The sequence below is a fragment of the Manacus vitellinus genome, unplaced genomic scaffold, assembly GCF_001715985.3.
Source record: "Manacus vitellinus isolate BGI_N305 unplaced genomic scaffold, ASM171598v3 scaffold_1_pilon, whole genome shotgun sequence".
Classification (NCBI taxonomy): domain Eukaryota; kingdom Metazoa; phylum Chordata; class Aves; order Passeriformes; family Pipridae; genus Manacus; species Manacus vitellinus.
In genome coordinates, this window is record NW_021939396.1 from 39,071,492 (window position 1) to 39,087,997 (window position 16,506).

The 16,506-nt window shown below is 37.3% G+C and overlaps 1 protein-coding gene across 1 annotated transcript; it reads right to left on the reverse strand.

Annotated features, from left to right (window-relative positions):
• Positions 1 to 3,816: 3,816 nt before the first annotated feature.
• On the reverse strand, positions 3,817 to 11,471 carry RGS20 (regulator of G protein signaling 20). The gene is made up of 4 exons (XM_018080251.2): positions 11,323 to 11,471; positions 7,250 to 7,336; positions 6,190 to 6,424; positions 3,817 to 5,076 (listed from the first exon to the last, which is right to left on the reverse strand). Exons 1-4 carry the CDS (start codon positions 11,466 to 11,468, stop codon positions 4,888 to 4,890), a joined length of 657 nt encoding a protein of 218 aa, XP_017935740.1. The 5' UTR covers positions 11,469 to 11,471; the 3' UTR covers positions 3,817 to 4,887.
• Between the last annotated feature and the right edge of the window lie 5,035 nt (positions 11,472 to 16,506).

Sequence of the window (16,506 nt, forward strand, 5' to 3'; positions counted from 1 at the left end):
CCTTTAATCTTTATGCCTGATTGTGACACTTACAAAAATTATCTTTTGAGAAAATACAATAATTGTCTTTCTGTACTCACCAAGTCATATCTGGACTTTATTAAAACAACTAAAACTATGGTAGTGCTTTCTGTGATGTAGATGTGTCCAAGTAGGAGTTGAAATAACATTACATGAAACCACATTTTAGTTTATGGCTGAGCAGCAGCCTTCACCCTTCCCTCTTCTGTCCCCAAGGTAAAAAGAACAGTTTCTTTTGCCCAGCAGAAGACGAATTCTAAGAACTAAATCCAACAATACATGTATTCTATTCATGCTTTGTTTTGATTACCTAAATCCAAAATTAAAACTCTCTAAAAATGAGCTTTGGATGCACCTCTGTTCAGCAGTTTTCCCAGCTGTCTGAAGTTGCCTTTCTCTATCAGAGAGGGTGCAAAGTCTGAAGGATGTATAGGAGAAGGATGCAGAGATGGGATTAGGGCTGTCTCTTTTATCCAGCTGGCTGGCTTGTCTGCTGAGCTGCAGTTGTGCCATGACTGACCCAGTACATTCAGATATTTTATGCAGTGAAAACATACTGGCAGAACTGATGATGAATCTCTCCCCCCTGAGAATAGCAGGTTTGTTATTATCTTTATCGACACCTGATTTCTCTCAGATGAAACAGTTAACCTATAATTTAAGCTGGTTTTTACACTAATCTAGTAGAGAGAAAGAGGGGGCCACATTGCTTTTAAAGTGTGTGTGTGTGTTGTTCCAATCTTTCTTCTGTAAGCAAGGCTAGAGGATTCTGCTCAGAAAACACAACTTCTGTATCCCTCATTACAAGACATTTCCTCGTATATAAGACATTTCCTTATATATTCTGTTATCTCGTTCAGGAGAAAGTATGGGTTTTAAAATACCTTGTACTGAATAGTTCTTTTTGACTACCACTAAGTAGAAGGTAAATATCTGCCCAGTCATCTTGGCTTTTGTGAATCCCACACTGCAGCCCTATTGCACTTTCCAGGCATTGCAAAGGAAGTACCTATTTTTTATCCAGAGTGCAGGATTCCACTTTATGGTCACATACGTGAATTTTAAATCGAAACTTGCAACCCAGACTAGCCTGGGCAAAACTGAAAATCATAAACATGAAGTCTTTGTTCTGCAAAATGTGGTTATATTACCTTTCAAGCACATGCCTTTGGAAATAGATCTTGAAATAATAGTCAGTCGTATAAACAACCTGAGGAGTTTCACTCCTGTAAGTACAATTTCTTACAGCTGTATATTGACTTCTGTTTCGATAGATCATCACTAATCTTGAATTGTTTTACTGTTTTAAAAGGTTTGGGATTAATTTAGTTACAACATTAGTATAGGAAATCTTTCATTAGTGTCATTGAAACAATACTCATACCTTTTATGGCAGAACACACATGCTCCTAAGTACTGCTTAGAGCAAAGTTGTTAAAAATTTACTTCACATTGTGAGAGTCTTTCTCATCACTTTCTTTTTTTTCAGATATGCTTTGTAATAAGAAACTGCATAAGTACATGATGCTTGTGTGATAAATTTTAATCTTAACTTTTATATAGTAAAGCCCTTCAGAGCACCTACATACATGGGTTTTTTTCCTTCGTTTATATTGTACTAATGACTTTGGAATTTAAAGGTCACTGTAAAGCACAATATGTTGGCTGAAGAAGCCCATGCAATTTTAATAGTGCTTAGCAGGCTAGTGAAAAAGAGCAATCTTTAACAGTATGCATGTTCTGTGGGAGTTACTGCTTTATGATGTGCAGACATTGAAGGAAGAATGCCAGTGGACTGGAAAGTTGTTAGAGCTTAATGACATCCTGCAGTTAGATAAATGCCAAGGCAAACCAAGCGTGCTCATTTTCAAGATAGGATAAATTGATTGTGTGATAATTTCTTGATTAATTATAAATAATATGTCAATATGATTATTTTCTCCTGCTGTTCATGTAACAGCTTGTCTATGGTAACTTCTCCTTTTCAGTGCACCTCGCTTTTGCCCTGAGAACTTCGTGCATCATGAGCAAGTATGTAGGCATGAAATGTAGTTAAAAACCTGTCTTCTGTGGATGGGTTTTTTGTTTTTCTCTTCCCCCTCCTTCTCCCACCTCCATGACTTACTTCAATTAAATCCAGCATTAACCAGCTTCAAAATAGCAAGGTATTTAGGGGAGTGGGTTGTTTGGGTTTTTAGGAAATACTCTCAGGATATCTAGGAATCTGCATTCTGCCACTGGTGTCAGGTGCAAGCTTAAGCCTAAAACACAGCATTAAAATTTGTTAAGATATTTCAGGAAAAACACATTGCAAATGTCAACATATTGTAATGCAGAAGTAAAATGAAAATTGTCTGGAGAATTTTAATTGCTTAGAAGTTGTGGCACATGAAAAGTAAGCTTAGAAATTACTACTTTCTTATTTTAATAATTTAATTTTAACCATAAAACTGCCCAAACCATTATAGGTTTCTCTCTCCTCTGATTTCATTGCATTTTTTTTATTTCTTTTTCTTGCAGAATAATAGAATTTATTGTTTGATATGAAGTGAGTGTTTGGTCTGTCTTTCAGCTTTTAATGAAGTATCTTTGCGGGGAAGAGAAATAACTTAAAAGACATTAAATCCTCCATTTCATGAGATGACATGCTTTGAAGTTTTTGTCATCTAGACATATGATCTTTCCAACAAGCTTAATTTGACCTAGTTAAACTTAATTTGTCAGCTTAAGAGTTTAAAGCACTCTTACCCGCCCTGATTAAAAGAAGTACAGCATTGTCAGTTCAAGTGTAAGCTCCCCATGAATGCTGCCTTATGAAGAGATCTAGTTTGTTTTATTGAAGTTACTACTTATCATGTAATACTTCATGTAAAATGAAATTGTATTGATAGTACTTTGGGTGTGTTTAATAGAAATTCAGCCGAGATAACCAGTGTTGATAGGTTAAGCAGTGGCAAACATTAACTGAATTGTGTCTTGAGTTGCTATATATGGAAGGATTTCCTCTTAGCTTAGTCATCCAGCGTTGTGCTACAGAGGGCAAAAACACTTTGATTTGCTCTCTCTAGGGGTTTTTTTGTTTACTTTTTTGTGCTGACATATTAAATAGTGTTATATTGTTGGAAGGAGATGATGAAAACTGGTCATGGATTAATAGACTGATTTGGGTGGTAATGGAACTTAACCCAGTACCAACCCCCTGCCATAGTCAGGGATACCTCCCACTAATCCAGGTTGCTCAGTGCCTCATCCAACCTGGCCTTGAACCGGTCCATAGTATTGTTAACTTACCATGTATTGGGTCTTCTCCTGTGGTGCTATGTAATGAAATATCATTAATTTGTTTAATAATGCAGATGCAGTAAGAGGAGAATATGTCTCCTGCCAAGGGTATTGAGGAAACAATTAAATTGATCTCTCAAGTTCTATTGTGTTATTCCCATTTCCTTTTTTTAGAGAAAGTCCCCATTTTGTACTTCCCGTAGTGCTGGAATTAGGCAAAGAGTAGGTTTTGGAAAGGCTACAGTACACATCATTGAAATATGCCTGTCTGGTTCTCCTTTTCTAGGGGTATTTTTTTTTCATTTTGTTTCCCATGTATAATTTCATAACTATATGTGCCATTTGGTTCATTTAAATAAATAGGCAGGAAAAAATACAATTCAATGGAAATCCACTATAAACTCCAGAGTTTAATATAGTGGAATTGTAGTGAATCTTGTAGTTTAAAAGAAAGAAGATATTAGAATTACAGACGTACACATAGATTATGTGGATTCAACTTACTCTCTTCCTGGTATTTCCTGTGATTAATGGTTTAGAGATATAACAAGAAATCAAGTGTGATGCTTTGGGGATACTAGTAAATGAACATGGTTTATTACTGGATAGAGCTGGTGCTGTCAGACAGTCTGAAATAGTGCTGTGTCAGAACACAATAGTTCAAGCTTCCTGCTTTTATTAATTAAATTGTGTGTGTGTCTGTAATAGAAACCTTACAAGATCTGTCAGGTAATGGGGGAGTTTAATATGTACAAAACCAAGATGGCTGATACTGCCATCCTCTTGGGAGTGAGTAGTGAAGGATTTTACATATACCTACTGAGGGAAAAGAAGAATATGTGACAATTCTTGTGCTTTATTTTGGAATTGGAATGCCCAGACACGTCTTCCTCTGAAGTAAATAATTTAACTTTATAAACATCAACAATAAGAACTTAATGCTTTCAGCAGATTTTAGTAGTAAAATAATAACTTTTCAGCAAAAGATTTTTTTTTTTTTATATAGGCAGCATTATTTCAACCAGCAACTTTTGTAAACTTGAGATTGCTGTGCTGAGTTCCGTTAGCACACCATGTACATATTATTTATACCAAAACAAGTAGAGTGTACCTATGCCAGGTATGATGGCATTGCCTGGAGTAAGTACCACAGTATCGACAGTAATATTTTTAACTTGGGTCACAGTGTGGATGGGGCAACTGATTTGGTTTTCAAGACAATTCTAACTCTGCACTAAAAATTAATTTTAGTTTTCATGCTCAGTTGGCGTTTGTACCTCAGACACACATTGTAACAATTTTGCTTCCAAGTTGTGTGCTGTGTTTGAAAAAATACTGCATTTTTGAACAACATTTTCTCTTCATTGTGTTCATTCCCTTTTGGAAAATAACACTGAATTTGATCAGAAACCATATTTAGCTGATTGTGACAGAGCCTGTCAGTGCGGATTTAAATAATTCAGTCTGTAGTAAAACTTGCCTGAGTTATTTTCAGGTGGATATCTGATTAATTCTAAATTCCCTGTGGATTTGTGTAGCCCAGAGTTCCATTTGTTTTAAAACAAATACATTTAAGAATAAATTCTATGCTTCAGCGGGTTTTTCAGATAAGGACCGAAGCAAGTCCTTATAAATAGCAGAGTTCATAAACCGTGGGTAAGAGTCTCTGTGCATTAAGGTATAGATTTGAAGCTGTGCGTCATCAAAGGTGTGTTGTGAGGGTTCCAGCATATTTCGGTTAATCACTTCTCTTACTCTGGAGTCCAGGCTGACCTGTGTATTAAAATAGAAAGTCATGTAAATAATAGTGGTGAATAGTACAGATGGGGTTTTAGGTTTCTTTCATAGGTTGAAAAAGCGATCTTTTTTAACCATTTCAGCTGATGTCTTCCAAGAGTGTAAAGACTGATAAATATACTTAGGCAAAATTGAATGTGTTAAAATTTGGAAGTAGTAATATCTTGACTATGGATACAGAAATGTCTTCACTGAGGTACCTTACTTGAACAAGGCTGCCTGCAATCCTATTATTACTGCAGTCTTAGAGACCGGTGGGTTATTTCCAGACCAACTTCCTGCTCGGTGGTAGAGAGGATTTGTAATTTTTTGTGATGGTTCATTTCCTGGAGAGTTAGTGCTGTTGTAAAGAGACTGAATTTGGAGTAAGCAGTATGACGCAGTCGGAAAATGTGACCTGGGAAGCTGTTGCTTAATCAAATTCCTGTTAAAAAGCAGGGTGAATTGATGTGAACCACAGGTATGGTTATATAATAATTCCATACAACATGCAAGTAATGTAATTTTTTCTTTCTACAAGGCTGTAGTGTCTATAGAAAGACTTTAGTATTATGAGAATAGACTGATTAGGTTTAACCAGTATTTTTATAAGTACGTAAGTATAGCTTGCACCACAACAATTAAGTTGCAGTTTTGCAAGGATATTGAAAGATTTAAAATTCCAGCCTGCTTGGCAGTTCAAACTGAACAGAGGTGTCTTTTAAGCTTGACATATTTGCTAACAGCGAAGTGACAAGTAGTTTTAAAAATTTTCAGGAAGTTGTTGTGTTTGTTCTATGGCATGTTTTGTCAGCTGCTCTTCGAGCGATTTGCGAATAACACTTTCTTTGTGGTTAATGTGCTTTTGGAGAGATGTGTGCACCACCTTCCTAGTGCAACAAGAAAAGAAACTTTGTCCAACAGACGAAATTTAGGTTTAGCAAGGATAACACCTCAGTGATGGGTGCCTCCTTCCCCTAAATCTCTGCTTGATTGAAGTGGACTTGGGGGATGTGAAAAAAGTTCTCCCTGAGTACTGGTGTAGCCTTAAACAAGTTAGAACTTCTGTGCAAAGCAACATCAAAGAATGTATTAGGAAAAGTAATATACCTCTTTTGGAGAAAGGATAGAAATATAGTCTTCATAAATTAGTCTTGCTTTTTCTTCAATGACACTTTTGTTGGATTCTTGCTTTAGTTCCTCACAGGCCATCCAGAAAAGCATGTTTTCCTCGCTGAATTCTGTTCGTAGAAATTCACGAAAAGCATTTCTGCCAGCTGGTGTAAGCATCAACTTGTCAAATGACTGAGCCCAGGCATTTACTTCTTCAAGAGTAGGAGCAGGGCTTGAGGAGGAAGAAGAGCACAAGAAGAGAGAAATAAGTGATTGTTACTCAAGCTTTTTGTAATTGGGAGGAGGTATGTGCCATCACAATGGAACAAAATCATAAGGTTCTTGGGGCTCTGATTCCTCACTGGAACTATTCAAGTGCAAACTCTAGTAAATACATTTATAAGATATTTTTTGAAAGTGTGCTTATCAGAAGCTCTGATGCAGATGATTGCCAGTGCTTTGATGCAGAAATTGCAGTTTACTGCTCTAAGTAATTGCAACAAAGAAGTACCCCTGCAACAGCTAAGCATTTTTTTTGTACCTAATAATCCTTGTTGTTGTTAAAAATTGTTTAAAATTGAATGAAAATCCGTATAAAGAAGCAATGATTCAAACACTATAAAAGGTACCCACCTGTATATTACCATTTTGCAGTTGCTTTTACCTGTTCGAGCAATTCTGAAGACTGTTGCTTAACTCTTGGGAACTCTTGAGCTCCTTTTTATATTTATTATTTTTGTAAGGCTGAGCACTGCTAGTTAACCTCATTACATAGTTGCTGGGTGGGAACAGGATGTATTTTCAAATTATTTCAGAAAAAAGGGAGACTGTTTACAGTGTTGGCTTTGATCTGTCATGTTATGAGAGTAGTTACGTGTGGTTACATGCTGCGTATAAACAAGGTAAAATATTATAGATCAGACCTTTGGAGGTAAAAAGCAGATGACTAGTAGATAATAGCTATTTTCATGTTTCAGGTAATTCACTGAAATGACTTAGTGTGGTTTGTTGGGTTTGTTTCATTTTAGCTTGACAGAACACTTAATAAAGACCATACCTTTCCTCGCAGTTTGGAATACCCTCTGCTTGTAGTTCGTGGGATGTTGTCCTTGCTCTCTCTTCATCTTGATTTCTAACAGTAAGGCTGCAAGGTAGCAAACAAAATTTTAGACAACTTTGTAGAGAAAAAGGCTGAACATAGATATTAAAAAAAAAAAAATAAAAAAGCTAAAAGGACAGAAGCTAATGACAGCCACATTAGCCATAGTTAAAGTCTGACCTTAATTTTACAGTTGTATAAACCTGGCAAACTTGAATGTAGCTGAATGCTGTTTGATATTGTATCACATAGACTTTCTACAGAGGGATCATAGATCCATAGAATATCTCAAATTGTAGGGGATCCATAAGAATCATCAAGTCCAGTTCCCTATATATGTGTATACACGAGTATATATGCATATGGGATATATATGTATACGTGCCTACCCTTTATTATATATCAAATCTATTCTCCGTTGATGCTTATTATACTCTGTATGCTCAACGCACTGTTTTTACTTAGGTTAGACTTGATGCACTGGTTTTATGTGAGTTAGATTTCAAGGTAGGTGTTTTTGAATTTGTTTAGTTAGGGGTTTTTTTCCTCCTTGGCTATTTTTTTTATATCCATAGGGCACAATGAGGGCTAAGACTCTGTTTTGGAGTGGTAATACCATGTTACAAGAAAGCCAGAGTTCAGAAGCTGGATATAAGTTTTAAGTAAGCTAGAGACTTTCATATGTAATGTTGGAAAGGTAAGCATCTTTCAGAGTTAAGATGTAGATATAGCCAGATTGTGTGGTAATTGATTGCAGCTTTAAGAAAGTTCTAGTATATGCTTCAGAATGTGAATGAGGCCTGGAGCACAGAGTGGATCTATCATTGCTGAATATTGTTTTGAATATGTCTGACTGGAAGCACTTGTTTGTAGCATTACCAAAAAAAAAAAATTGCTGCAATCACTAGCAATGTCCCATGGAAGGATAGCTGTCAAATTGTGCTGCTTTCATCAAATGTTAGCTTAGATGGCTCGAGTTTGTAAAAATTTCTTTTGTAGTTGTAAATGATTCTTTTTCATTTGAAACTGGATTTGAGAAAATACATTTTGTTTTTAGGGAATGGAGACTACATTCCAGTATATCTAGGTCTTCATAACTTAGTGAGAAATGCATGTGCATACACACAGACATGCATATAATCTGTAAAGCTGCTTAAAATATGTCAAGAAGAAAAGGTCCCTGTAATTTATATGAAATGGGTTCTCCAGCTGAAATAAAGCAACACAGTTGTTATAATTTGATAAATATCAAACTTAATTTCTTCATTTGTATCTTACCTTTCATCCATTCTGATGTTCTAAATTTTGTTACCTTAATCCTTAAGAGTCTCATTTATCTCTAATAAGATTTTATGTTAAACAGGTTGATTTTTCTGCCCTTTTTGCCTTCTAAACTCTTGGCTAAATCTTCTTTGCAGCCTTACTGTTTACTAGGTATCTCCTTCTGCTTTGCCTACTCTTAGTCCATGATTTGCAGAGACCTGCTTTTTTCTTTGCCGGGGCAGTCCATGCATTGAAGAGGTAGGAAAGGTTTCCTATTGGGGAGCAGATATTGCAAACAGTTTTTTTCAGCAACATCTGAACCATACATTCAAACCAATGAACTATTTCAATTTACCTTTCCAGAAAAAAAGAAAAAAGTAAGTAGTAAACCGAGTTCTCTATTCTTTTGGGTTATATAGGTCTGAAGCATTTGCTACCCTTTTTACTGGCCTTTTTTGAATATATAAACTGATATATTATGTATTCCTCCTCACACACAGACAAGAAGTGATATTCTTGTCATAGCTATTTTTGGATTTAGGGGAACCAAGATCCAATAGAAAGGATTACAGTCTTCATAGGATAATGCACAAAAGGGGAAAAAAGACAAAAGAAATAACAAAAGCTTACCTAAGAGAACACACCATGTTTCAGAAAATTACTTACAGGCAGGTTTTTTTCCCTAGAAATGTAAACAATAAAGAGACTAGTGCAACACTACATCCTCTCAGGATCTGGAAGAGTAACAGCCTGGAGGCTTGAGTTTTGGCTGTAGGAATGAACATAGGCTCTGAGCATCCAGCTGAGAAACTCATTTAACTTCATTCTAAATCTACTATTAAGAGTATGCTGAATATTGGATGTTCAGCAGCTCAGCTGCATGACTCATGTAGACTGTTATTTTTATTCTTATTCATAATTTTTCTGTTCCAAGTGCGTGGGCTATTTTGAGGAAAGGGTCTATGAATAGGGAATATAAATAGCTTAATTACGGTTTGTTTTGCATTTCTTGCTACTAGAAAACAATTGTTCTCAAAAAAAAAAATCAGGAATTATTTTAAAGCTAAAACAAGTTGCTCTGTTTCGGAGCCTGTATTGGTTTCCCAGATGATTCCGAAACACAAATAGGAGTTTTAAGCATCATGAAATTTGGGTACTTTCACACACCCTATTGAGTAAATTACTTTCTTTGAATTGTTTGAATAGTGACATGCACAGAAAATGAGCATTCTGGAAAATATCAGGTAAAATGTCAAAAAAAAGCACTTTATCAACAATTTAAAAGGTAAAATGCAAATTTTTTTTACTCTGACTTAGATAAACATGTCTTATTTTTTCCTTTTATGGAAAAACATGTTTGTGTAATGAAGCTCTGGACTGAGCCACTTGCAATTGCACTGGACAGCTGTTGAGATGACACTGAAATTTGTATGGGATGCTTTAACATAGATGTCATTCTGCAAGGTAGCAAACTCTGATCCAGCACAGGCACAGTACTTAATAGCTCTTTAAATTCTGCCTTAGTTTACCTCTAAGCACCTGCTGAAAAGCTTTTTAGGATCAAAGCCAGAGTACTGGGCATTTTGCAAAAAACCTGTCCAAGCAACCTTTTATCCTTGCAAAATATTCACTGTTTGAATTAGGGAGGGCAGAATTTTGGGTGTCTTGTCTTCTACTGAGCTGAGTACCAATACCAAAGAAACAATCAGCCTGCTCTTCCCTTGCCTTCTAATGGTGTTCTCCAAAGCATTTGCCACGAGGTGCTGTTGGAAAATTGGTGGAATAGATTCCTAGTGTGGGCTCTAAGTCTGTTTATGACTTCTTCCCTTTCCCCCAGTGCCAGGTTTGCTTGTTCTGAGGTGGATAGTGAGTTTATAAAACGCACTCTGCTTGCTGTCAGTGTTTTGGTTGAACTCCTATGGCTGTTTAAGACTTTTTCTTTATTTAAATGCAAGTTCTGGTCTCATCCCCTAAACAGATACACATAGAGTATGGAAAGATTTACTGCAGTTTTGAATGAAATCACTTGGATCTAGAGGAGCTGGTGAGAAAGTGAAAGTGAACACATCATTAATTTAAGGAATCAAGTGATTCCTTCTCCTTTTTTGCTTTGATTACCTGATAGATTTCTTTCCTTAACACCCTGTAATGGGAGTTCTTCAGAATTATTTCTGCTTAACTCCTGATCTTCAGCAAGTACTCACAATGTTTAAGTCTCTGATCCCAAGGATTATCTTCAAATGAGTTGCAGGTGCCGTGAGTTGGCAGAACTAATTAATGACAACAGATCCGGTTGCCTTCAGGGGAAAAAGAACAGTGCTGGGCACCTGGTTATTCATTTTCTGACCTACAAATTCTTCCACCTTCTACTAACTCCATTTAACACCCTCAGTGCTGCTTGTTGAGTCCCAAATCTAAATCTAAAGCTGTGATACATTCTGGTATTGCTTTCAGTTTTTTGTGGAAGCCTTGGTGAATCTCAATGCTGAGGAGAACCAGTCCTGCACAAAACAGACCTTCCATTGCACAGTATTAACAACAAAAGTACAACAGAGATACTCTGCAACTATTTTTTTAAGAATCTGTTATTTCAATGGCAGGGCAAAGATAGAGTAGACTGAAGTAGAAGGTTGTGCACAGTCATCTCTCCCAGTCCCAGATTTGCAGAGTTACGCAGGTGTTTTGTTTGGCTTATGTTGTCCCATATACTAGATATGTGTTCCTTCCCTGCAATTCTGTTCCCCAGAGGTTTTAAGGAGAGGGGTTACCATGAGCAGCTGCAGCAACAGCACCAACAAAAGCAGCAGGCATTGGACCCTCGATTTCCCGTGCTGAGCTGAGCCTGTGCAGCACTTGGGGTGTCCTGGGTCGTAGACATCTGCCGTTTGCGCATCTCCGTCCTCTCTGATCCCATGGGCTGCAAGACAGCAAAAGAGTGGGGAAGTAAGAAATCTCTCTCTCTCTCTTTTTTTTTTTCCTTTTGTTTGCTTTAGAAGTCTTACCAAGAAGTGCTGAAGGCCACAGCTCCAAAGGAACTGAAAAGCTGAACACCTGATTTTCCCCCATGGAAGCCCTTAAGTGTTGAATCCACTGGAAGATTCACTCATTTAAGTGCTGTGATGGAAGGCAAAGGGCTAATGATTTCTGCACATGGGTGGGAATACAATGAGAAGGGAGTGGTGATGCAGAGAACAAAACATACAAGTGAGGGGTCTTGAAGATCTCTTGGCACAGTGGTATATAAGCCAAAGAGCTGAAAAGTATTTCCTGAGGTTTTGACTTCGAGGCCAATCCTAAAGAAAATGGTAAAGAATAGAGGGAGTTAGGGCCTCTTTTTTTATTTCTTTTATCTCTTTTTCTTACACTCAATTAGCCAATGCACAAACTTAATGATACTTGAGTGAGACACCTGAGCTCTCCTGAAAATCTGGTCTTTGTTGAGTATTGAGGATGTCTCAAACCTGCTGGTTGCCACTGTAGCAAAGGGGGAAGCGCTAGTGCTCACTTGTCCGTTGTAGGTCTGACTGCCACAGTTTTTAAAACATTTTTTTCTCAAGAAGGAATCGAGTGCTTATGTGAATAATAGGAGAAAACACACAAATAGATGATAATAATGACAGTATTTTGGTTGACCCCCAACTGAAGACAGTGTGAAACAGTTTTTGATGGATGCACTGTTTGGTTTTTTTGCACTGTTCTAGGAAACCTTTTTGGAGCCTGCATTTTGCAGATTATGCAGAGAATTGGTGTTGATGAAATGAAGTTCCCTTAAAGTCCCTGTCCCTTTCTGACCTATCTTTGAGCTTCATATTTGCTCTACAGCACTTAATAATGCTCTCCCTGTTATGCTGAGGGTTGTGCCATATGTAAGTGACAGATGTCTTTTATAGATGAAATGCCAGCTTGTACAAAAATGAGTATGTCTTTCTTCATTTTATTTGTATTTGACTTTTGAATACATAATATAACTAGTCATCCTCCTATGTCACGAGATGCTTTTGTGTGTAGGTTTGTTTCAGGTTGCTAAACCTTCTTTTTAGGCCATAATGGTTGTAGGGGAATTAAAATTAGCTGCTACCAATTTTGAGTTCTTTTTTAAATTGATAATTTAGTATCAGACTTGAATCTAATGAAATGAATACTGGGGGGTTAAAAGTTGCCTTCCTTTTTAAGATGTTCAGCCAAGTTTAGGAAATACTGTTGTTGTAACTTGAGGGGAAATGTACAGACGTTGTCATGTACTCGATAGAAGTGTCAGGAGAAGAAAGGAGGTTATTTTAGCAGAGTGCAGCATTACATTTTGCTGCACTTTGGCTACTGGATTTTTTTAATGCTGAATTTCTTTCTGTCTTATAGAGCTTAGCAGTTTTTATATTTGTGAGAACCACCTACTCTCCCAAGAGAAAAAAACATGACATGGTGAGCAGAAGATGCACCTGTTTTTCAGGAGGAATAAAATACAAGAACAACAATACAGATAGAAATTGTAACCCATATACAGATAGAAATTATAAACCATTTTGAAACTCTGTAGACCTAACTGACAAGCAATACCTAAATGACCAGAAATAGAAAATCACAAAAAAAACATAGCTTCCCATCCCCCCAACATTTCTTGTTTCAAAATGTGGAAGAATAAATGTGAAATGCAGAATGAATTTGTAGATTCAAATTTCTTTCCTTCAGAGTTTCAGATTCACAGGAATAGAATGAAACTCTTTAGTATTAATTTCCTTCCAGATACCTATACTTTTTAAAATAGAGCCTTTTCACAATTTCAATTAGAAAGTGATAGTATAATAAAGCATTATTGGAAGAATAATATATCTAACACTATTTCAAGCGGTTTTGAACAGTAAACAATTATTATTGATTAGAAAAATGTAACTTGGATTCAGATGTGCTGTTTATATGGCCTAATCCATACACTCTTACTTTTGAGATGTTTTATGTAGGTAGGTCACTCATTCATATCTCTAATTCATATGTCAATTGAACTAATAGTGATCTGAGTAGAAAATTTTGTTCCTGTTGTCTGCTTTTTCCCAAAGAGAAATGTATGGATGGGGAAAATAGGAAGAATACACTCTTCCTCCCTGCCTCGTTCCATCATGACTTAATTCAAGAGATCTTTCTGGATCCATTGTTACCATTTTAGGTGGTTCTTCAGAATTTTCTTTGACATCTTTAATGACATGGAAGAATATGTAAGTAGCTGCATGACAAAAACTGCCCAACATCATCATGGCTTTGTTTCACTTCTGAATCATAGCGCATCTAACTATGACTGGTGCAGAAGAATTGTAGGAGTTTGTGTTGTTAATTTAGAAAGGGGAACTGGGAAATGTATTGAACTTCTGATCAGTAGAAGCTTACGATGTTCTGTTGCCCTGTGTTTCATTCAGAGATAAATAATAAGTTAGCCTGGGCACAACCTAATCTCAATGGCAAGAGAGCTGAGCGGTGGTGCAGGTTATTACAGAGTTGTAGAAACTCCTTTGGCTCAAATAGTATTAAGACCCTTAGGACAAAACCATGTCAAGCTGGTTCAGGTTCACAGAACAAGCAAGGAGTAAGTGATCCATCTCAGTTTTTTAAACTTCATTCTTCCCTGCTTTTATCTTTTTTATTTCTCAAATGCAGCTCTGGCTCTGTCATCAAGCATGTTGCTCTATATACACCTTTCTACATGGACCAGCTCCGTTGGCCATGTAAGAGTGATTAATCTCCGGGAGAAGCGGATATGTTGCATCAAGTGTGGGGGCTTTTTCATCCTCTAACCAGAATCACAAAATAAAGTTGACCCTCATGTTTGCAGCGTGACTTGTTGCAAATGTACAGTTGTATTGTACACTTTTGTAATGCCAGACATGAGGCCCGAATGCACAGTAAGATGTAGTCTTTGCCTAAGTTATGTCAGATTTTCTTATCTATATTTATGGATATTCACTGGTCAGATTATGTGACCAATACATCTGTTCTAGAACAAGCAGCAATCACAAGTATTGAGGCCATCGTTGCTCGGAACACGATGCGTTGGGCTAGCGACAACGTCTTCCAGATGAACGGACCACCGGCCTCCCTAAGACTTTGCTTTAATGTGAACTGTGCCACCACAGCTTGCCGCCAAGAGAGGAGCCCCAAAGAGAAGAATTACAAGGAACTCCCCGAACAACAACTATTTTTCAGCCTTGGCCATATTGATCAACATAACTGGTCTACTCTGGCCTCCAATTGGGAGGTCTGGACACACACCATCTATAACGCTGCTGATGCTTTTGAGAACGCACGCAGGATCACCCTTGAGGAGAAAAGACAACGCAGAAAGAATCGTGTCTTGCAGAATATATCTCCTAAGGAGTCTTTCTGCTGTGCCTTTTGCAACCAGACACGTCTATCTTGTATTGGCCTTTTCAGCCACCAACGCGCTTGTAACAAACGTGGGTAGAGCCCTCCCCAAATCTTCGTTCGCGAAGCCCAGCCATGATGATGACACTGGCTTTCTAGATTTCTTTGCTTTTTAGAAAAAAAAAGAAAAAAAAAAGGTAATTTAAGAAAAAAAAAAGGAAAAGGTAAACCAGTGAAGCCCAAATCCTGCAATTTTGCAGCTGTGCATGGTGATACAGCTCCCTGTCTGCTGCTTTTGCTCTTACATAAACTCAGTGTCTGTGCCTTTGCCTCTATTCCAGGCAAGGAGCAGCTTATGTAAGTCATTTAAGGATTCATTTTCAAAGGAAAGTACCTTAAAAAGTATTAAGGCTATCCGAGTATGACTGTACACAGGGAAGTATAATGATCTTGGAAGGTGTATGGAAAAAGGTCATAGAGATGAAGCAAGTTGTCTGAGATGCAGTGAGTTAATGACAGAGCCATGAGTGAGACACAAACAGAAAAACCTTGTTTAATGTATATAGATGTCTTTCTGCTACTTCTAGTATATCCAGAATGTCACTATGGGAATTGGAAGTTTTCCATCACGCTTTGCTACTTCTCAGTGAAACCACCATAGCTGTATAATGAGCCTTGCCAGGCAACTGCTTGAATTACTGTTGTGAGTTTTGCTGTGTGCAGGAATGGCTAGTAGATTTGTCAGTTGCTCCAGTGAATATTATTTGTAGGAATTAACAAAATGTCTTACTTCTTCATAGTACAAGCCACACGAGCAACAGTTTGAACAATTGCTTGACTGACTTGTGGATCTGTGGGAACTGAGGTTGTTATTTTTTTCTTACCACCGTAGACTTCAGGTGCACAGGACAAAAAGGAGAGGGTTTTTCTAGACCTCCTAGTAAAAAGGTCTTCTATTCATATAATTTTACAGTTGTTAATTTGGGACATCGGGTGGTCTGACTGGGTCATGCAGTAAGTGTAAAACCAATTAGAAAATCTAGTATCTGTGTTCTTTGCATCAGTGATGAGACTTGCGATATATATTAGTTGAAGAATTATTCACCTGTAGCTCCTCCTGCTATAGTATGTGGTACTGGTGACCCCTTAAAGTTTATTATCCCACAGTACTAGGCCAAGGATTGCCAACTGTAATCAAAGTGAATGAAAGTGTGACTCCTAATTTTGCAAGAGGGCTTTCCTTTTTTTCTAGGCTGATATTGTGGCTGATCAGGTTGTTTTAATAATGAGAAGTCTGAATTGTCAACAGCATTTTGATCTAATAGTTCACCTTAAAGCTGCTAGAGGAATGACAAATATTGATACTTATCATTTAGCTAAAAACTTTTCTTTCCTTATCCTGTCTGAGAATACCTTTGGCAGATCCACAAATGGTAGAGTGGGGAAGTAGCTGAAGAAGCACATGGGTGTGCCCCTCTTGCCAGCTGCTGCATTTCATAAGGAGTTTAAGAGGTAGCCTAAACCTCTTCCCACAACCTGAATGTGATGCTTAAATAACCATCTCTGTTTATTTAAACCAGTAGTACAGTGTTGCAGAGAAATGC

What these genes read in the sequence shown, in the direction of transcription:
- RGS20 (XM_018080251.2), bottom strand. Translation starts at nt 11,468, where the DNA reads ATGGGATCAGAGAGGACGGAGATGCGCAAACGGCAGATGTCTACGACC. An exon ending in TGTTGCTGCAGCTGCTCATG is followed by an intron (nt 7,337 to 11,322) that starts GTAACCCCTCTC and finishes GCTACCTTGCAG; the next exon opens with CCTTACTGTTAGAAATCAAG. An exon ending in ATTCCAAACTGCGAGGAAAG is followed by an intron (nt 6,425 to 7,249) that starts GTATGGTCTTTA and finishes TTCCTCCTCAAG; the next exon opens with CCCTGCTCCTACTCTTGAAG.